This window comes from Bombina bombina, chromosome 1, assembly GCF_027579735.1.
Source record: "Bombina bombina isolate aBomBom1 chromosome 1, aBomBom1.pri, whole genome shotgun sequence".
NCBI lineage: Eukaryota > Metazoa > Chordata > Amphibia > Anura > Bombinatoridae > Bombina > Bombina bombina.
Window position 1 is genome coordinate 1,142,549,093 of NC_069499.1, and position 23,070 is coordinate 1,142,572,162.

Below are 23,070 nucleotides of genomic sequence, written 5' to 3' on the forward strand. Positions count from 1 at the left end.
AGCTAAGCTGGTACAAAAAGTTGTCTGCTAGCAATGCTGGTAACTTTGTTTTTTTCAGTTTTGTAACAGAACTGGGTAACATTGAAGTAGTAATATGCTAGCATGCCCCCTAAATAATAAGAACTTAAAGTGAAGGTCCATTTTAATAAAATAGTGCCCGGTTTTTAATAAACCTATTAAAAACAAGGTCACTTTAATTCATCAAAATTGATATTTCACGGTTTTCCTTTTTATTCTGAATGCCGCTCCAGCGATTCCCCCGGCCGTCGGAAGCCTCTGCAGATGTCAGAAATGACGAATCAGGCTTCCTCCAATCACAGCTTCCCCCCGGGGGAATCTTGGCCTGATGCAACGCTGTGATTGGAGGAAGCCGGGTTCGTCATTTTGGACCCGTGAAGACAGGTGAAGTTCTGGAGCAGCTGCCAGGATTAAAAGGTAAGTTTTTGAAGAAAACAGTGAAATGTTAATTTTGATGAATTAAAGTGCCCTTGTTTTTAATAGGTTTATTAAAGACCGGGCACTAATTCATCAAAATGAACCTTCACTTTAAAAATTGGTGACAGACATAACTAACTACTGTATTGCCAATAAGATTTCAGTTAAAGTGTAAAGGAAAGGTAATCATTTAGATCAGTTTACTTTCCACATACTATGTCCCTTTAAGACAGATAAAACAGTATGAAAATGTTGAAGAACTAAAAGCGTTTAATTTGTGCATTATCAGGTATCATATTGTGGTTCTGTGCTAAAATGTATAGTACCGTACAAATTTTGAAATGTCAGCAGTTTCAATATCAAACTCACATCACAGTTTGCTCTCCCCCCATTGCCACACCGTTGCTCTCGCAGAGTCTGCAAAAAAATAAAAAAATTACACGAGTAAATTAAAATTCATAATAAAACAGGTATATAATACATTTAGAATTAACTTTAAAATATCACTATGCTCAAGACAATAGATTAGTAGTTGAATATTTTATATGTAAGCAGCTACAGGTATGTGATTTGAACTTATCAGGTGCTTGTCCAAACTCAGTCTCTAACTAAAGGCCACTTTACATGAGCAGGACTGTAGTTTTCTCAATATTTCCAAATTTGGACCAATCCAATCCACAGAAACAGCTCACTTAATGTGACATGACAATCAAACTTTCTATATTCCATCTAAAAGAGAATATTTTAAATGTATTTAAGTGCTTTGTTTTTTGAACACTAGATATTTATGTGCTTAATAAACCAACTTTATCTTTAGTTGCACTTTTCATTTCAACAACTTATCCTTAAATTATTTTATTCAAATGATTTTAACATGTTTAGATGCTGCTGTTTTTTGCTAGATAGAATTTGTGAATATTATGTCCCTTAAAGGGACAGTCTACAATAGAATTGTTATTGTTTTAAAAGATAGATAATCCATTTATTACCCATTCCCCAGGTTTGCATAACCAACACAGTTATATTAAAGGGACAGTCAACCATAGAATTTTTATTGTTTTAAAAGATAGATAATCCCTTTATTACTCATTCCCCAGTTTTGCATAACCAACACAGTTATATTAATGTACTTTTTACCTTTGTGATTATCTTGCATCTAGGAGCCTTCTTCCAGCCCCCTGATCACATGACTGTGACTGTTTATTATCTATTGTCTTAAATTTAGCATTGTATTGTGCTAAATCTTAAATAACCCCCTGTGCCTGAACACAGTGTTATCTATATAGCCCACGTGTACTTTCTGTCTCTTTGTGTTGAAAAGAGATTTAAAAAGCATGCGATAAGAGGCAGCCCTCAAAGGCTTAGAAATTAGCATATGAGCCTACCTATGTTTAGTTTAAACTCAGAATACCAAGAGAAAAAAGCAAATATGATGATAAAAGTAAATTGGAAAGTCGATTAAAATTACAAGTCCTATCTGAATAATGAAAGTTTAATGTATACTTGACTGTCCCTTTAATATACTTTTTACCTCTGTGATTACCTTGTATCTAAGAACCTTCTTCCAGCCCCCTGATCACATGACTGTGACTGTTTATTATCTATTGTCTTGCATTTAGCATTGTGATGGGCGAAATCTTAAATAACTTTCTGTGCCTGAACAAAGCGTTATCTATATGGCCCACGTGTACTTTCAGTCTTTTTGTTGAAAAGGAATTTAAAAAGCCTGTGATAAGAGGTAGCCCTCAAGGGCTTAGACATTAGCATGAGTCTACCTAGGTTTAGTTTCAACTAAGAACACCAAGAGAAAAAAAGCAAATTGGATGATAAAAGTAAATTGGAAATTTGATTAAAATTACATGCTTTAAAAGGGACAAGCAACCTCAAAATTTAATAGAACATACAAATTTAAACAACATTCCAATTTACTTCCATTATCAAAGTTGCTTCTTTCTCTTGTTATCCTTTGCAGAAGGAACAGCATTGCACTACTGGCAGCAAGATGAACACATCTAGTCGGCCAATCACAAAAGACAAATGTGTGCAGGCACCAATTAGCAGCAGCTCCCACTAGTGTAGGATATGTATGCATTGTTTTTCAACAAGGGATACCAAGAAAACAAAGTACATTTGAAAATAGAACTGAATTTAAAAGTGTCTAAAAATGATATGCTTTATTGTGATTATGCAAGTTTAATTTTGACTTTCCTTTTAATTCATAAGAGCATGTGATTTTAAGACTAGCGACCTTGCTCCATAAGGGGGTTAATCACATAGTAGAAGTACTGCTTAGGACCTACAGAGACCTGCAGATCCAATCAGCAGTCGTAGTTATGCAGTTTCTGCTTTGGACCAGCAGTGCTCTGTACTTCTACTACATGCAAATCCAGATGAGTGTTGCACTTTCACAAGAAGAAATCCGGCTCAGAAAAGAGCTGAATTCTGCTGGTGGCCGCCATCTTCTCTATTCATTTCCTTCCAAATCTTCCAAATGCACATGCCTAGTTTAAATTTAGTATCATACTAACAGGAGGTGTGACTAATACCTAGATATCTACTGCTCACTGGATGACATGCATACTAAAATACTATTTTAGATAGAACAAATAAGACTTTTGAGAACCATGCCCCTTTAAGAAGAAAACATTCTGTACAAGGAATTTATAATGAAGTTAGATAAGGCCATATCTTGCATATTTAAAGTTTTATTTCTTACCAAATGTTTGAATTCTGCAGACAAGCTTCCGTTGTTTGACTCCTCCATATTCATGACTTTGGTGTTTGTCCCCAAGATATTAAACTTACGGGAACTGTAGGGAAAAAAAATATAATAAATATGCCTACCAGATAAATTCATTTATTTCATGGTGGTGAGAGTCCATGAGCCTTTACTCCTGGGATTCAACTCCTGGCAACTAGGGAGAGGCAAAGATACCCAATATTTCATAAGCTTATGCTTACCAGATAAATTCCTTTCCTTCCGGATAAGGAGAGTCCACGGCTTCATTCCTTTCTTTTGGGAAATACAACACCTGGCAACCAGGAGGAGGCAAAGACACCCCAGCCAAAGGCTTAAATATCCCTCCCACTTCCTCATTACTCCAGTCATTCTGCCGAGGGAACAAGGAAAAGTAGGAGAAACATTAGGGTATAAATGGTGCCAGAAGAATAAAATAAATAATAGATGACCGCCCAATGACAAGAAAAAACAGGCGGGGGCCGTGGACTTTCCCTATGCAGAAGGAAAGGAATTTATCTGGTAAGCATAAATTATGCCCTCCTTCCTAAGATAGGGAAAGTCCACGGCTTCATTCCTTACTGTTGGGAAAACTATACCCAAGCTCCAGAGGACACTAAATGAGTAACGGGAGAAAACAAAAAGGAAGAGGTGGAGCCTATTCTGAGGGCACCACAGCCTGCAAAACTTTTCTCCCGAAAGCTGCTTCACCCAAAGCAAAAACATCAAACTTGTAAAATTTTGAAAAGTTAAAGTCAAACAAGCAAATTTGACCAGGACAGATGCATCTAAATAGCACTTCTCTCCCCCTAGTAAGTTATAGAGCAATCCGTTTCTCAGGGGTAGAGGTTCAGTTATGTTTAAAATTTAACTTCTATTTTAATTAATTTTAAAAAAACAAAAAGTATGTTTAAAAACACAACTAGATTTCTGACACATCTGATTCTAATGTTTGAAAAATTTTGAAAATGTATGTGAGGACCAAGTAGCCACTTTACAAATCTGATCAGATCCATAGAGGCCACATTCTTAAAGGCCTAAGAGGAAGCCAATGCTCTAGTGGAATGAGTCGTTATCCTCTCAGGAGGACGATGTCCAGCTGTCTCATAAGCTAAGCTGATGACATTCCTTAACCAAAAAGATAGGGAAGTCGAAGTAGCCTTCTGCCCCTTACGCTTCCCAGAATAGAGAACAAACAAAGAGAAAGATTGTCTAAACTCCTTAGTAGCCTTAAGATAGAACTTCAAGGCACGAACCACATCAAAATTATGATGTAAGCATTCCTTAGATGAAGAAGAATTAGGACAAAAGGAAGGAACCACAATCTCCTGATTGATGTTGCGATCTGACACAACCTTAGGAAGAAAACCTAATTTAGTACGTAAAACTGAGTTATCTGCATGAAAAATCAGATAAGGGGGCTCACGTTGCAAAGCAGAGATCTCAGAAACTCTGCGTGCAGAGTCAATAGCCAATAAAAAGAGAACCTTCCAAGATAATAACTTAATGTCAATGGAATGCAGAGGCTCAAACGGAACCTGTTGCGAAACCCGAAGAACAAGATTTAGGCTCCAAGGAGGAGCCCCAGATCTAAACACAGGTCTGATCCTAATCAGAGCCATAACAAAAGAACTGCACGTCTGGAAGCTTAGCCAGTCTCTTGTGCAATAAAACCAACAGGGCCGAAATCTGTCCCCTCAGCGAACTAGCAGAAAGGCCCTTCTCCAGCCCATCCTGGAGAAAAGATAAGATCCTTGCAACCTTAACTCTGTGCCAGGAAAAACCACACTCTTCACACCAGAATAAGTAGGTCCTCCACACCTTGTGGTAGATACACTGAGTAACTGGTTTACAAGATTAAATAACCTCTCTTGGCTAAGACTAAGCATTCAATCTCCACGCAGTCAGCCTCAGAGAATCTAGATTTTGATGATCAAATGGACCTTGAATCAGCAGGTCTCTGCGACAAGTTAACTTCCATGGAGGAGATGAGGACATCCCCACTATATCTGCGAACCACCAAGTTTATCTTCCATCCATGTGATCGAAGAAGACTGAGAAGGGACTCAGAGAATTCTTCCGCAAGACGAAAGGATAGTGCATGCACCAGAATATTGTCCAAGTATGGGACTACTGCAATACCCTGAGTTCTGGCAACGGCTAGAAGAGCCCCCAGAACCTTCATAAAGATTCTTCCTGAAGGAAGGGACACTGAGAAATTTATTTAAGCACTATAGGTCCAGAATTGGGTGGAAAGTTCCCTCCTTCTTTGGGACCACAAAAAGGTTTGAATAAAACCCCAAACCCCTTTCTTCGATAGGCACCGGGACAACAACTCCTAAGGAGGATAGATCCCGAACTCACCCTAGAAAGGCATCCCTCTTTGCTGGTCTGGTAGACAGACTCAAGAGAAGGAATCTGCCCCTTGGCGGATGAGATTTGAAACCTATCTTGTATCCCTGAGATACCATCTCCAGGACCCACAGATCTGAAAAAAAGAGAAAAGTTGCTCCGGCAACTGCAACAACTGCAGCCATCGGTTGAAACAAAAATCCTGTATGTTGAAACCTCTTTCTCAGAAAGGTTTCCGTTTTCTTATCCATCTGCTCTCTGAATGAAGAACTATGCTCAAGAGGTATAGTAGTACGTTTAGCAAGCGTAGAGATAGCACCATCCACCTTAGGGATGGAGCCCCACAAATCCAGTTGAGAGTCCGGGAACAACTTTTAAAAGTAGACGAGGGGGAAAAGGAAGAACCAATTCTTTCCCATTCGTTCTTAATAATGTTCGCCATCTTAACCGGCACAGGAAAAGTCAAAGGAACTTTCCTGTCTTCGTAAACTCTGTCTAATTTAGAAATCATAAGTTCTACAGGCAGTGTGGCCTCTGGAACCTCTAACGTAGACAGAACCTCCTTTAATAAAAAACGCAAGTGCTCAATTTTAAATCTAAAGGACGCAGCAGGAGGCTTAGATGCTAAGTTCACCCTCTGAAGCTACAGAGGTTAACTCATCATCGGATAACTGGGACATAATAGCTAAATCCAATAAATATTTAGATGACTCCGGGTCAGCAGAGCATTGTTTAACCTTTCTCTTGCATTTGTTAGAGCGAGGTAATGCACTGAAGGCTGCAGACACCGTCGTTTGTAACTGCGCAGCAAAGTCCACAGGAAGAAGGCCCCCTCCAGATGGAGGATTAGATGTGCTACGGGGAACTGCATGTGGAGTGGATAATGTAACAAGGGTAGTAATCTCACAGGACACCGAGTCCTGAGAGATAAACGACTCAGAGGGACTAAGAGCCTTAGCAGACTTGTCTCCCTTCTTAGACTTTATATTGGTGTTAAGGCATGTGGAACATAATTGAGTGGGCGGGAAAACCACGGTCTCCTCACAATATAAACAGGTATGATTTAGTACAGAAGGAGTACCTTCTAACATGTCAGAGTCCTCCATAGCTCAGGTTATACACACAGAAGGACAAAAATAAAAACGTTTTTTATTATAGAAAACTGCAACTTTATACTCCCAATGGCTGGGGCACTCACCACCTCCTAGACCCAGACAGTTAACAGAGGAAACGTTCTCCTCAGGTTCAAGTCTCAGCTGGAATGGAGGAAAACATAATTTATGTAAGAACTTACCTGATAAATTCATTTCTTTCATATTAACAAGAGTCCATGAGCTAGTGACGTATGGGATATACATTCCTACCAGGAGGGGCAAAGTTTCCCAAACCTTAAAATGCCTATAAATACACCCCTCACCACACCCACAAATCAGTTTAACGAATAGCCAAGAAGTGGGGTGATAAGAAAAAAAGTGCGAAGCATATAAAATAAGGAATTGGAATAATTGTGCTTTATACAAAAAAATCATAACCACCACAAAAAAGGGTGGGCCTCATGGACTCTTGTTAATATGAAAGAAATGAATTTATCAGGTAAGTTCTTACATAAATTATGTTTTCTTTCATGTAATTAACAAGAGTCCATGAGCTAGTGACGTATGGGATAATGACTACCCAAGATGTGGATCTTTCCACACAAGAGTCACTAGAGAGGGAGGGATAAAATAAAGACAGCCAATTCCTGCTGAAAATAATCCACACCCAAAATAAAGTTTAACAAAAAACATAAGCAGAAGATTCAAACTGAAACCGCTGCCTGAAGAACTTTTCTACCAAAAACTGCTTCAGAAGAAGAAAATACATCAAAATGGTAGAATTTAGTAAAAGTATGCAAAGAGGACCAAGTTGCTGCTTTGCAGATCTGGTCAACCGAAGCTTCATTCCTAAACGCCCAGGAAGTAGATACTGACCTAGTAGAATGAGCTGTAATTCTCTGAGGCGGAATTTTACCCGACTCAACATAGGCAAGATGAATTAAAGATTTCAACCAAGATGCCAAAGAAATGGCAGAAGCTTTCTGGCCTTTCCTAGAACCGGAAAAGATAACAAATAGACTAGAAGTCTTACGGAAAGATTTCGTAGCTTCAACATAATATTTCAAAGCTCTAACAACATCCAAAGAATGCAACGATTTCTCCTTAGAATTCTTAGGATTAGGACATAATGAAGGAACCACAATTTCTCTACTAATGTTGTTGGAATTCACAACTTTAGGTAAAAATTCAAAAGAAGTTCGCAACACCGCCTTATCCTGATGAAAAATCAGAAAAGGAGACTCACAAGAAAGAGCAGATAATTCAGAAACTCTTCTAGCAGAAGAGATGGCCAAAAGGAACAAAACTTTCCAAGAAAGTAATTTAATGTCCAATGAATGCATAGGTTCAAACGGAGGAGCTTGAAGAGCTCCCAGAACCAAATTCAAACTCCAAGGAGGAGAAATTGACTTAATGACAGGTTTTATACGAACCAAAGCTTGTACAAAACAATGAATATCAGGAAGAATAGCAATCTTTCTGTGAAAAAGAACAGAAAGAGCGAAGATTTGTCCTTTCAAAGAACTTGCGGACAAACCCTTATCTAAACCATCCTGAAGAAACTGTAAAATTCTCGGTATTCTAAAAGAATGCCAAGAAAAATGATGAGAAAGACACCAAGAAATATAAGTCTTCCAGACTCTATAATATATCTCTCGAGATACAGATTAACGAGCCTGTAACATAGTATTAATCACGGAGTCAGAGAAACCTCTTTGACCAAGAATCAAGCGTTCAATCTCCATACCTTTAAATTTAAGGATTTCAGATCCGGATGGAAAAAAGGACCTTGTGACAGAAGGTCTGGTCTTAACGGAAGAGTCCATGGTTGGCAAGATGCCATCCGGACAAGATCCGCATACCAAAACCTGTGAGGCCATGCCGGAGCTATTAGCAGAACAAACGAGCATTCCCTCAGAATCTTGGAGATTACTCTTGGAAGAAGAACTAGAGGCGGAAAGATATAGGCAGGATGATACTTCCAAGGAAGTGATAATGCATCCACTGCCTCCGCCTGAGGATCCCGGGATCTGGACAGATACCTGGGAAGTTTCTTGTTTAGATGAGAGGCCATCAGATCTATCTCTGGGAGCCCCCACATTTGAACAATCTGAAGAAATACCTCTGGGTGAAGAGACCATTCGCCCGGATGCAACGTTTGGCGACTGAGATAATCCGCTTCCCAATTGTCTACACCTGGGATATGAACCGCAGAGATTAGACAGGAGCTGGATTCCGCCCAAACCAAAATTCGAGATACTTCTTTCATAGCCATAGGACTGTGAGTCCCTCCTTGATGATTGATGTATGCCACAGTTGTGACATTGTCTGTCTGAAAACAAATGAACGATTCTCTCTTCAGAAGAGGCCAAAACTGAAGAGCTCTGAAAACTGCACGGAGTTCCAAGATATTGATCGGTAATCTCACCTCCTGAGATTCCCAAACTCCTTGTGCCGTCAGAGATCCCCACACAGCTCCCCAACCTGTGAGACTTGCATCTGTTGAAATTACAGTCCAGGTCGGAAGAACAAAAGAAGCCCCCTGAATTAAACGAAGGTGATCTGTCCACCACGTTAGAGAGTGTCGAACAATCGGTTTTAAAGATATTAATTGATATATCTTCGTGTAATCCCTGCACCATTGGTTCAGCATACAGAGCTGAAGAGGTCGCATGTGAAAACGAGCAAAGGGGATCGCGTCCGATGCAGCAGTCATAAGACCTAGAATTTCCATGCATAAGGCTACCGAAGGGAATGATTGAGACTGAAGGTTTCGACAAGCTGTAATCAATTTTAGACGTCTCTTGTCTGTTAAAGACAGAGTCATGGACACTGAATCTATCTGAAAACCCAGAAAGGTTACCCTTGTTTGAGGAATCAAAGAACTTTTTGGTAAATTGATCCTCCAACCATGATCTTGAAGAAACAACACAAGTCGATTCGTATGAGACTCTGCTAAATGTAAAGACTGAGCAAGTACCAAGATATCGTCCAAATAAGGAAATACCACAATACCCTGTTCTCTGATTACAGACAGAAGGGCACCGAGAATCTTTGTGAAAATTCTTGGAGCTGTAGCAAGGCCAAACGGTAGAGCCACAAATTGGTAATGCTTGTCTAGAAAAGAGAATCTCAGGAACTGATAATGATCTGGATGAATCGGAATATGCAGATATGCATCCTGTAAATCTATTGTGGACATATAATTCCCTTGCTGAACAAAAGGCAATATAGTCCTTACAGTTACCATCTTGAACGTTGGTATCCTTACATAACGATTCAATAATTTTAGATCCAGAACTGGTCTGAAGGAATTCTCCTTCTTTGGTACAATGAAGAGATTTGAATAAAACCCCATCCCCTGTTCCGGAACTGGAACTGGCATAATTACTCCAGCCAACTCTAGATCTGAAACACAATTCAGAAATGCTTGAGCTTTCACTGGATTTACTGGGACATGGGAAAGAAAAAATCTCTTTGCAGGAGGTCTCATCTTGAAACCAATTCTGTACCCTTCTGAAACAATGTTCTGAATCCAAAGATTGTGAACAGAATTGATCCAAATTTCTTTGAAAAAACGTAACCTGCCCCCTACCAGCTGAACTGGAATGAGGGCCGTACCTTCATGTGAACTTAGAAGCAGGCTTTGCCTTTCTAGCAGGCTTGGATTTATTCCAGACTGGAGATGGTTTCCAAACTGAAACTGCTCCTGAGGACGAAGGATCAGGCTTTTGTTCTTTGTTGAAACGAAAGGAACGAAAACGATTATTAGCCCTGTTTTTACCTTTAGACTTTTTATCCTGTGGTAAAAAAGTTCCTTTCCCACCAGTAACAGTTGAAATAATAGAATCCAACTGAGAACCAAATAATTTGTTTCCCTGGAAAGAAATGGAAAGTAGAGTTGATTTAGAAGCCATATCAGCATTCCAGGTCTTAAGCCATAAAGCTCTTCTGGCTAAGATAGCCAGAGACATAAACCTAACATCAACTCTAATAATATCAAAAATGGCATCACAGATGAAATTATTAGCATGCTGGAGAAGAATAATAATATCATGAGAATCACGATTTGTTACTTGTTGCGCTAGAGTTTCCAACCAAAAAGTTGAAGCTGCAGCAACATCAGCCAATGATATAGCAGGTCTAAGAAGATTACCTGAACATAGATAAGCTTTTCTTAGAAAAGATTCAATTTTTCTATCTAAAGGATCCTTAAACGAGGTACCATCTGACGTAGGAATGGTAGTACGTTTAGCAAGGGTAGAAATAGCCCCATCAACTTTAGGGATTTTGTCCCAAAATTCTAACCTGTCAGGCGGAACAGGATATAATTGCTTAAAACGTTTAGAAGGAGTAAATGAATTACCCAATTTATCCCATTCCTTGGAAATTACAGCAGAAATAGCATTAGGAACAGGAAAGACTTCTGGAATAACCGCAGGAGCTTTAAAAACCTTATCCAAACGTATAGAATTAGTATCAAGAGGACTAGAATCCTCTATTTCTAAAGCAATTAGTACTTCTTTAAGTAAAGAGCGAATAAATTCCATCTTAAATAAATATGAAGATTTATCAGCATCAATCTCTGAGATAGAATCCTCTGAACCAGAAGAGTCCAAAGAATCAGAATGATGGTGTTCATTTAAAAATTCATCTGTAGAGAGAGAAGATTTAAAAGACTTTTTACGTTTACTAGAAGGAGAAATAACAGACAAAGCCTTCTTTATGGATTCAGAAACAAAATCTCTTATGTTATCAGGAACATTCTGCACCTTAGATGTTGAGGGAACTGCAACAGGCAATGGTACATCACTAAAGGAAATATTATCTGCTTTAACAAGTTTGTCATGACAATTATTACAAACAACAGCTGGAGGAATAGCTACCAAAAGTTTACAGCAGATACACTTAGCTTTGGTAGATCCAGCAGGCAGTGGTTTTCCTGTAGTATCTTCTGGCTCAGATGCAACGTGAGACATCTTGCAATATGTAAGAGAAAAAACAACATATAAAGCAAAATAGATCAAATTCCTTATAAGACAGTTTCAGGAATGGGAAAAAATGCCAAACATCAAGCTTCTAGCAACCAGAAGCAAATGAAAAATGAGACTGAAATAATGTGGAGACAAAAGCGACGCCCATATTTTTTAGCGCCAAATAAGACGCCCACATTATTTGGCGCCTAAATGCTTTTGGCGCCAAAAATGACGCCACACCCGGAACGCCAACATTTTTGGCGCAAAATAACGTCAAAAAATGACGCAACTTCCGGCGACACGTATGACGCCGGAAACGGAAAAGAATTTTTGCGCCAAAAAAGTCCGCGCCAAGAATGACGCAATAAAATGAAGCATTTTCAGCCCCCGCGAGCCTAACAGCCCACAGGGAAAAAAGTCAAATTTTTGAGGTAAGAAAAAATATGATAATTCAATGCATAATCCCAAATATGAAACTGACTGTCTGGAAATAAGGAAAGTTGAACATTCTGAGTCAAGGCAAATAAATGTTTGAATACATATATTTAGAACTTTATAAATAAAGTGCCCAACCATAGCTTAGAGTGTCACAGAAAATAAGACTTACTTACCCCAGGACACTCATCTACATGTTTGTAGAAAGCCAAACCAGTACTGAAACGAGAATCAGTAGAGGAAATGGTAAATATAAGAGTATATCGTCGATCTGAAAAGGGAGGTAAGAGATGAATCTCTACGACCGATAACAGAGAACCTTATGAAATAGACCCCGTAGAAGGAGATCACTGCATTCAATAGGCAATACTCTCTTCACATCCCTCTGACATTCACTGCACGCTGAGAGGAAAACCGGGCTCCAACTTGCTGCGGAGCGCATATCAACGTAGAATCTAGCACAAACTTACTTCACCACCTCCCTTGGAGGCAAAGTTTGTAAAACTGATTTGTGGGTGTGGTGAGGGGTGTATTTATAGGCATTTTAAGGTTTGGGAAACTTTGCCCCTCCTGGTAGGAATGTATATCCCATACGTCACTAGCTCATGGACTCTTGTTAATTACATGAAAGAAATAAACATAGACCACACCCGGTCACATGGAGTACAAGACAGTACTTCCCCCTGTTATTACAAGTACAGCAAGTAATAGGAGCTGTGCAACACTTTCAAAAACAAAAGTAAAATTTAAAAATGAAACCTGTTTGTTCCAGCCAAAAACGCACGTCTTTCAGCCCAGGGTAAAAAAAAAATCACACAAAGCAGCATGTAAATAATTAATACACTGATTAATTGACCCAACTGTTCAATAACCCCCCTTTAGAGGATATTAACCCTGTATCCTATCAAGGTATAAAGGAGCCACACTGTGACCATGTTAAAGCGTTTTATGTGTAAAGATTGAAACGATCTTGCCTCCAGGATCCATGCTGTGGAACAGAACACAGCCTCTCAAGTGTGACAGTCTTATGGCAACGCTCCTGATATGGACTTGAGTGAGAAAGCATGCAGTAAAACTCGTCAACACTGATTGCTTAGGTGCTGTTAGCAATAGTCTGGATGGTTTTGCAGAAAAACTTTCCCTGCATCTCCAGACTAACTTTCATCAATACTCTCATTGAGAGGTTGACATGACTACTTAAAACTCCAGTCCTATCTTGAAGGGCAGATACCCTTTTTCAGGACTCTCCGAATCTTCTGAAACTTCTCTGCCACCTCCTAACGTGACGAAAGGCAAAGAATGACTGGGGTAATGAGGAAGTGTGAGAGATATTTAAAGGGGCATGAAACCCAAAATATTTCTTTCATGATTCAGATAGAGAATACAATTTTAAACAACATTCCAATGTACTTCTATTATCATATTTGCTTCATTCTTTAGATATCCCTTGTTGAAGAAATAGCAATGAACATGGGTGAGCCAATAACAAGAAGCATCTATGTGCAGCCACCATTCCGCAGCTACTGAGCATATCTAGATATTCTTTTCAACCTAGTACATCATGAGAATGAAGCAAATTAGATAACAGAAGTAAATTGGAAAACTGTTTAAAATAGCATGCTCTTTCTAAAGAATGAAAAAAAACAGAATTTATGTTTACCTGATAAATTTCTTTCTCCAACGGTGTGTCCGGTCCACGGCGTCATCCTTACTTGTGGGATATTCTCTTCCCCAACAGGAAATGGCAAAGAGCCCAGCAAAGCTGGTCACATGATCCCTCCTAGGCTCCGCCTACCCCAGTCATTCGACCGACGTTAAGGAGGAATATTAGCATAGGAGAAACCATATGGTACCGTGGTGACTGTAGTTAAAGAAAATAAATTATCAGACCTGATTAAAAAAACCAGGGCGGGCCGTGGACCGGACACACCGTTGGAGAAAGAAATTTATCAGGTAAACATAAATTCTGTTTTCTCCAACATAGGTGTGTCCGGTCCACGGCGTCATCCTTACTTGTGGGAACCAATACCAAAGCTTTAGGACACGGATGAAGGGAGGGAGCAAATCAGGTCACCTAAATGGAAGGCACCACGGCTTGCAAAACCTTTCTCCCAAAAATAGCCTCAGAAGAAGCAAAAGTATCAAACTTGTAAAATTTGGTAAAAGTGTGCAGTGACCCTACATATCTGATCAACAGAAGCCTCGTTCTTGAAGGCCCATGTGGAAGCCACAGCCCTAGTGGAATGAGCTGTGATTCTTTCGGGAGGCTGCCGTCCGGCAGTCTCGTAAGCCAATCTGATGATGCTTTTAATCCAAAAAGAGAGAGAGGTAGAAGTTGCTTTTTGACCTCTCCTTTTACCTGAATAAACAACAAACAAGGAAGCTGTTTGTCTAAAATCCTTTGTAGCATCTAAATAGAATTTTAGAGCGCGAACAACATCCAAATTGTGCAACAAACGTTCCTTCTTTGAAACTGGTTTCGGACACAGAGAAGGCACGATAATCTCCTGGTTAATGTTTTTGTTAGAAACAACTTTCGGAAGAAAACCAGGTTTAGTACGTAAAACCACCTTATCTGCATGGAACACCAGATAAGGAGGGGAACACTGCAGAGCAGATAATTCTGAAACTCTTCTAGCAGAAGAAATTGCAACTAAAAACAAAACTTTCCAAGATAATAACTTAATATCAACGGAATGTAAGGGTTCAAACGGAACCCCCTGAAGAACTGAAAGAACTAAATTGAGACTCCAAGGAGGAGTCAAAGGTTTGTAAACAGGCTTAATTCTAACCAAAGCCTGAACAAAGGCTTGAACATCTGGCACAGCTGCCAGCTTTTTGTGAAGTAACACCGACAAGGCAGAAATCTGTCCCTTCAGGGAACTTGCCGATAATCCTTTTTCCAATCCTTCTTGAAGGAAGGATAGAATCCTAGGAATCTTAACCTTGTCCCAAGGGAATCCTTTAGATTCACACCAACAGATATATTTTTTCCAAATTTTGTGGTAAATCTTTCTAGTTACAGGCTTTCTGGCCTGAACAAGAGTATCGATAACAGAATCTGAGAAACCTCGCTTCGATAAAATCAAGCGTTCAATCTCCAGGCAGTCAGCTGGAGTGAAACCAGATTCGGAAGTTCGAACGGACCCTGAACAAGAAGGTCTCGTCTCAAAGGTAGCTTCCAAGGTGGAGCCGATGACATATTCACCAGATCTGCATACCAAGTCCTGCGTGGCCACGCAGGAGCTATCAAGATCACCGACGCCCTCTCCTGATTGATCCTGGCTACCAGCCTGGGAATGAGAGGAAACGGCGGAAACACATAAGCTAGTGTGAAGGTCCAAGGTGCTACTAGTGCATCCACTAGAGCCGCCTTGGGATCCCTGGATCTGGACCCGTAACAGGGAACTTTGAAGTTCTGACGAGAGGCCATTAGATCCATGTCTGGAATGCCCCACAGCTGAGTGACTAGGGCAAAGATTTCCGGATGGAGTTCCCACTCCCCCGGATGCAATGTCTGACGACTCAGAAAATCCGCTTCCCAATTTTCCACTCCCGGGATGTGGATAGCAGACAGGTGGCAGGAGTGAGACTCCGCCCATAGAATAATCTTGGTCACTTCCTCCATCGCTAGGGAACTCCTTGTTCCCCCCTGATGGTTGATGTACGCAACAGTCGTCATGTTGTCTGATTGAAACCGTATGAACTTGGTCCTCGCTAGCTGAGGCCAAGCCTTGAGAGCATTGAATATCGCTCTCAGTTCCAGAATATATATCGGTAGAAGAGATTCTTCCCGAGACCAAAGACCCTGAGCTTTCAGGGATCCCCAGACCGCGCCCCAGCCCGTCAGACTGGCGTCGGTCGTGACAATGACCCACTCCGGTCTGCGGAATGTCATCCCTTGTGACAGGTTGTCCAGGGACAGCCACCAACGGAGTGAGTCTCTGGTCCTCTGATTTACTTGTATCTTTGGAGACAAGTCTGTATAGTCCCCATTCCACTGACTGAGCATGCACAGTTGTAATGGTCTTAGATGAATGCGCGCAAAAGGAACTATGTCCATTGCCGCTACCATCAACCCGATCACTTCCATGCACTGAGCTACGGAAGGAAGAGGAACGGAATGAAGTATCCGACAAGAGTCCAGAAGCTTTGTTATTCTGGCCTCTGTTAGAAAAATCCTCATTTCTGAGGAATCTATAATTGTTCCCAAGAAGGGAACCCTTGTTGACGGGGATAGGGAACTCTTTTCCACGTTCACTTTCCAGCCGTGAGATCTGAGAAAGGCCAGGACGATGTCCGTGTGAGCCTTTGCTCGAGGGAGGGACGACGCTTGAATCAGAATGTCGTCCAGGTAGGGTACTACTGCAATGCCCCTTGGTCTTAGCACCGCTAGAAGGGACCCTAGTACCTTTGTGAAAATCCTTGGAGCAGTGGCTAATCCGAAAGGAAGCGCCACGAACTGGTAATGTTTGTCCAGGAATGCAAACCTTAGGAACCGATGATGTTCCTTGTGGATAGGAATATGTAGATACGCATCCTTTAAATCCACCGTGGTCATGAATTGACCTTCCTGGATGGAAGGAAGGATAGTTCGAATGGTTTCCATCTTGAACGATGGGACCTTGAGAAATTTGTTTAAGATCTTGAGATCTAGGATTGGTCTGAACGTTCCCTCTTTTTTGGGAACTATGAACAGATTGGAGTAGAACCCCATCCCTTGTTCTCTTAATGGAACAGGATGAATCACTCCCATTTTTAACAGGTCTTCTACACAATGTAAGAACGCCTGTCTTTTTATGTGGTCTGAAGACAACTGAGACCTGTGGAACCTCCCCCTTGGGGGAAGTCCCTTGAATTCCAGAAGATAACCCTGGGAGACTATTTCTAGCGCCCAAGGATCCAGAACATCTCTTGCCCAAGCCTGAGCGAAGAGAGAGAGTCTGCCCCCCACCAGATCCGGTCCCGGATCGGGGGCCAATATTTCATGCTGTCTTGGTAGCAGTGGCAGGTCTCTTGGCCTGCTTTCCCTTGTTCCAGCCTTGCATTGGTCTCCAAGCTGGCTTGGCCTGAGAAGTATTACCCTCTTGCTTAGAGGACGTAGCACCTTGGGCTGGTCCGTTTTTACGAAAGGGACGAAAATTAGGTCTATTTTTTGCCTTGAAAGGCCGATCCTGAGGAAGGGCGTGGCCCTTACCCCCAGTGATATCAGAGATAATCTCTTTCAAGTCAGGACCAAACAGCGTTTTCCCCTTGAAAGGAATGATTAGTAGCTTGTTCTTGGAAGACGCATCAGCCGACCAAGATTTCAACCAAAGCGCTCTGCGCGCCACAATAGCAAACCCAGAATTCTTAGCCGCTAACTTAGCCAATTGCAAAGAGGCGTCTAGAGTGAAAGAATTAGCCAATTTGAGAGCATTGATTCTGTCCATAATCTCCTCATAAGGAGGAGAGTCACTATCGAGCACCTTAATCAGTTCATCAAACCAGAAATATGCGGCTGTAGTGACAGGGACAATGCATGAAATGGGTTGTAGAAGGTAACCCTGCTGAACAAACATCTTTTTAAGCAAACCTTCTAATTTTTTATCCATAGGATCTTTGAAAGCACAACTATCCTCTATGGGAATAGTGGTGCGTTTGTTTAAAGTAGAAACCGCTCCCTCGACCTTGGGGACTGACTGCCATAAGTCCTTTCTGGGGTCGACCATAGGAAACAATTTTTTAAATATGGGGGGAGGGGCGAAAGGAATACCGGGCCTTTCCCATTCTTTATTAACAATGTCCGCCACCCGCTTGGGTATAGGAAAAGCTTCTGGGAGCCCCGGCACCTCTAGGAACTTGTCCATTTTACATAGTTTCTCTGGGATGACCAAATTTTCACAATCATCCAGAGTGGATAATACCTCCTTAAGCAAAATGCGGAGATGTTCCAATTTAAATTTAAATGTAATCACATCAGATTCAGCCTGCTGAGAAATGTTCCCTAAATCAGTAATTTCTCCCTCAGACAAAACCTCCCTGGCCCCCTCAGATTGGGTTAGGGGCCCTTCAGAGATATTAATATCAGCGTCGTCATGCTCTTCAGTAACTAAAACAGAGCATCCACGCTTACGCTGACAAGGGTTCATTTTGGCTAAAATGTTTTTGACAGAATTATCCATTACAGCCGTTAATTGTTGCATAGTAAGGAGTATTGGCGCGCTAGATGTACTAGGGGCCTCCTGAGTGGGCAAGACTCGTGTAGACGAAGGAGGGAATGATGCAGTACCATGCTTACTCCCCTCACTTGAGGAATCATCTTGGGCATCATTGTCATTATCACATAAATCACATTTATTTAAATGAATAGGAATTCTGGCTTCCCCACATTCAGAACACAGTCTATCTGGAAGTTCAGACATGTTAAACAGGCATAAACTTGATAAGAAAGTACAAAAAACGTTTTAAAATAAAACCGTTACTGTCACTTTAAATTTTAAACTGAACACACTTTATTACTGCAATTGCGAAAAAACATGAAGGAATTGTTCAAAATTCACCAAACTTTCACCACAGTGTCTTAAAGCCTTGAAAATATTGCACACCAATTTTGGAAGCTTTAACCCTTAAAATAACGGAACCGGAGCCGTTTTAAGCTTTAACCCCTTTACAGTCCCTGGTATCTGCTTTGCTGAGACCCAACCAAACCCAAAGGGGAATACGATACCAAATGACGCCTTCAGAAGTCTTTTATAAGTATCAGAGCTCCTCTCACATGCGACTGCATGCCATGCCTCTCAAAAACAAGTGCGCAACACCGGCGCGAAAATGAGACTCTGCCTATGCTTTGGGAAAGCCCCTAAAGAATAAGGTGTCTAAAACAGTGCCTGCCGATATTATTATATCAAAATACCCAGAATAAATGATTCCTCAAGGCTAAATAAGTGTTAATATCAATCGATTTAGCCCAAAAAAAGTCTACAGTCTAAATAAGCCCTTGTGAAGCCCTTATTTACAATCGTAATAAACATGGCTTACCGGATCCCATAGGGAAAATGACAGCTTCCAGCATTACATCGTCTTGTTAGAATGTGTCATACCTCAAGCAGCAAAGGACTGCAAACTGTTCCCCCAACTGAAGTTAATTGCTCTCAACAGTCCTGTGTGGAACAGCCATGGATTTTAGTTACGGTTGCTAAAATCATTTTCCTCATACAAACAGAATTCTTCATCTCTTTTCTGTTTCTGAGTAAATAGTACGTACCAGCACTATTTGAAAATAACAAACTCTTGATTGAATAATGAAAAACTACAGTTAAACACTAAAAAACTCTAAGCCATCTCCGTGGAGATGTTGCCTGTACAACGGCAAAGAGAATGACTGGGGTAGGCGGAGCCTAGGAGGGATCATGTGACCAGCTTTGCTGGGCTCTTTGCCATTTCCTGTTGGGGAAGAGAATATCCCACAAGTAAGGATGACGCCGTGGACCGGACACACCTATGTTGGAGAAAATGTTTTTGTTAGAATGTCCCTTTAAGCCTTTGCTGGGGTGTCTTTGCCTCCTCCTGGTGGCCAGGTGTTGTATTTCCCAATAGTAAGGAATAAAGCTGTGGACTCTATCTTAGGAAGGAAATAGAGAAGCAGGAAAGGATAAAGCAGGGTATATGAGGTGCATAATAAAACGGCCGCCAATTGGGGAGAAAAAAAAAAAAGGGAGGATCCCTGGACTCCCACCACAATGAAAGAAATAAAGTTATCAGGGAAGCATAAATTTTGTTTTCTTTCATAAAGGTGGTGAGCCATTACTCCTGAGATCTAATACCTAAGCTGTAGAGTCCATGAGTAAATGGGTGGGAAAAAGTTAAGGCAGGCACCTATTTATCAACCACTAAGACTGTAGGACTTTCCTGTCAAAAACTATCCCAAAAGAAAAGTGACCAATAAGACTAAAGTTTATGGTGTGCAATCTACATAACAGAAACTTCATCTTAAAAGACCCACAAAGTAGAATTAATCAAGTAGAATGGACTGTAAACATTTCTGGAAGGAATTTTCTCGCTTCCCATAAAGTCATCACTAAACCCAAAAAATTTCTCTCATGATTCAGGTAAAGAATACAATTTTAAACAACATACCAATTTATTTCTATTATTTAATTTGCTTCATTTTATAGATATCCTTTGTTGAAGAAATAGCTAAGCACATGGTGAGCCAATCCCATGAGGCACCTATGTGCAGTCACCAATTAACAGCTACTGCGCCTATCTAAAGAATATCAAGAGAATAAAGCAAATTAGATAATAGAAGTAAATCAGATAGTTGTTTAAAATTGCATGCTCTTTCTAAATCATGAAAGAAAAAAAATTGTGTTTCATGTCCCTTTAATGAGAGCTTTTAACCAGAAAGCTAAAAGTAACAACTGTAGTTCTCAGATTCATATGTGGACAAATGAGAATAAAAAAAATTAAAAATAGAAGAAAAATAACTACAATGTCCTGACTGAAAAAAATCAAATAAAATGCATAATTACATAACGTGACTAGGCCTTTTAAGAAAAGGAATAATTTACTGTATACAAGAATAATAATATCTGGATTGCAGGCACAAAATATTTGAAAGAGGAAGAAGGTGGTTTTACCTTATTCCGAACACCACTCGACTTCGAGGCAGCTCTGAAAAAATATTTTAGACTTCTCCTCCAGACACAGTAGAAATAATGGTATGAAATAAAAGAAAATAAATCCTTACCAAGAAAAAGCAGAGATAAAGTATATCATAAAGATGATGATCATATCTGATGACCAAGAAATAAGCCATAGAGCTCTGAGTGTACTGCAAAAATCATCTTAGCATTAATATGCACAATGACTAAAACTGCATTTTCAAATAAGAAATTTGCTAATTCAAAGAGTTTTGAAAATCTTCAATAGCAAAAACTTCTGACACTATGGGCTCGATCAGATAAAAATCGTCGCCCGCAAAAGCTGGCGACGCCAATATTTGCGCTGGTTTGGTATCACATATACGGTGTAACCTAGAAGTTACGCGCGTATATTTCTGCCGTCGCCCGTAGTTTTTTGGGCAATAGGCAGGTATACCAAACCAGCGCAGTTTGGTATCCAATATACAGCGTAAGGACTTACGTGGCGAAAATGGAGAAATCTTACTCCATTTTCACCTCGCCACAAAAAGCAGCCGTAAGAAGCCTTACGCTGACTATTGGAGCCCTGTAACTCCCTAAACTAGCTACAAAATAAACCTGGATCAATGAAGAAAATAGAGGATATATCCTACGGAGGTGCGCACAAATGGCGGTCAGTACTTGACTCACAAAAAAACAGTTTCAAGATGGAAAAAGTTCCTGGAGCAGCCAGCAACCAACAAAGGCGGTAGCAGTCGGTATCCAAAGTGGACGGCAGCACTCTTGATAGGAAAAGGTGACAACAAATCTGTGGGAGCAGATAAAAAGAGAGGCGCCTTATGGGACAGTATTGTGGTGTAACAACGAGAACAGGAGACAGGACAACACAGACGGTCAGGGTACTCATAAAAGTGTTGGCATAAACGTATGCCACACTAAGCAGGACGGAACCTTAGTCGTCCGCCAGACGGTCCAATGGGAGGATAGATCCGGCAATCCAGGGTCCAATCCGCAGCAACAGAAGTCAGAGCGTCAGAGGCACACAGCGTCTGTGATAGGATCAGTACCTAGGAGCCCTTAAGGTGAAAGGGCTCCTAGGTAATGTAAGCCCCTTACACCGCCGCCATCTATATTAAAATTATTAACCCCTAATTTAATCTACCTACCCCGCCGCCAGCTATATTATCTATATTAACCCTAAGTATATTATAGTTAATATAGTTATTACATTATATATATTAACTATATTAACCCTAATTATATTAGGGTTAATATAGTTAATATAGTTACTATAGTATTTATATTAACTATATTAACTCTATCTAAACCTAACACCCCTAACTAAATTCTTATTAAATAAATCTAATTCATATTATAAACTAAAATATTCCTATTTAAATCTAAATACTTACCTATAAAATAAACCCTAAGATAGCTACAATATAATTAATAATTACATTGTAGCTATGTTAGGGTTTATATTTATTTTACAGGTAAATTGTTAATAACTATTTAATAGATATTGTACCTAGTTAAAATAATTAACTATTTAATAGCTACCTAGTTAAATAATTACCCAATTACCTGTAAAATAAATCCTAACCTAAGTTACAAATACACCTACACTATCAATAAATTAAATAAACTACAAATATCTATCTAAAATACAATTAAATAAACTAAACTAAATTACAAAAACAAACACTAAATTACAAAAAATAAAAAAAAAAAGATTACAAGATTTTTAAGCTAATTACACCCACTTAGGGTTAATATAGATAATATAGCTGGCGGCGGGGTAGGTAGATTAAATTAGGGGTTAATAATTTTAATATAGATGCTGCCGGATGGAAGAAGACTTTGCTGCCGCTTGGATAAAGACATCGCCCGGATCGGATGAGTTCGGCCCGGTGTGGTGAAGACAAGGTAGGGAGATCTTCAGGGGGGTAGTGTTAGGTTTATTTAAGGGGGGTTTGGGTTAGATTAGGGGTATGTGGGTGGTGGGTTGTAATGTTGGGGGGTGGTATTGTGTTTTTTTTTTCAGGCAAAAGAGCAGTTTTCTTTGGGGCATGCCCCCACAAAAGGCCCTCTTAAGGGCTGGTAAGGTAAAAGAGCTTTGAACTTTTTTTAATTTAGAATAGGGTAGGGAATTTTTTTTATTTTGGGGGGCTTTATTATTTTATTAGGGGGCTTAGAATAGGTGTAATAAGCTTAAAAATCTTGTAATCTTTTTTTTATTTTTTGTAATTTAGTTTAGTTTATTTAATTGTATTTTTAGATAGATATTTGTAGTTTATTTAATGTATTGATAGTGTAGGTGTATTTGTAACTTAGGTTAGGATTTATTTTACAGGTAATTGGGTAATTATTTTAACTAGGTAGCTATTAAATAGTTCATAACTATTTAATAGCTATTA

General features: G+C 40.0%; 1 protein-coding gene across 4 annotated transcripts in view; it reads right to left on the bottom strand.

Annotated features, from left to right (window-relative positions):
- STAT3 (signal transducer and activator of transcription 3) overlaps positions 1-23,070 on the bottom strand; it is a 600,544-nt gene that overhangs the window by 263,122 nt on the left and 314,352 nt on the right. For all 4 annotated transcript variants that reach the window (XM_053699116.1, XM_053699126.1, XM_053699099.1 and 1 more), the window contains exons 13-14: positions 3,152-3,245; positions 805-852 (exon numbers count right to left, since the gene is read on the bottom strand). In XM_053699116.1, the coding sequence (XP_053555091.1) occupies positions 805-852; positions 3,152-3,245 (142 nt within the window). The remainder of the gene's footprint in view (positions 1-804; positions 853-3,151; positions 3,246-23,070) is intronic.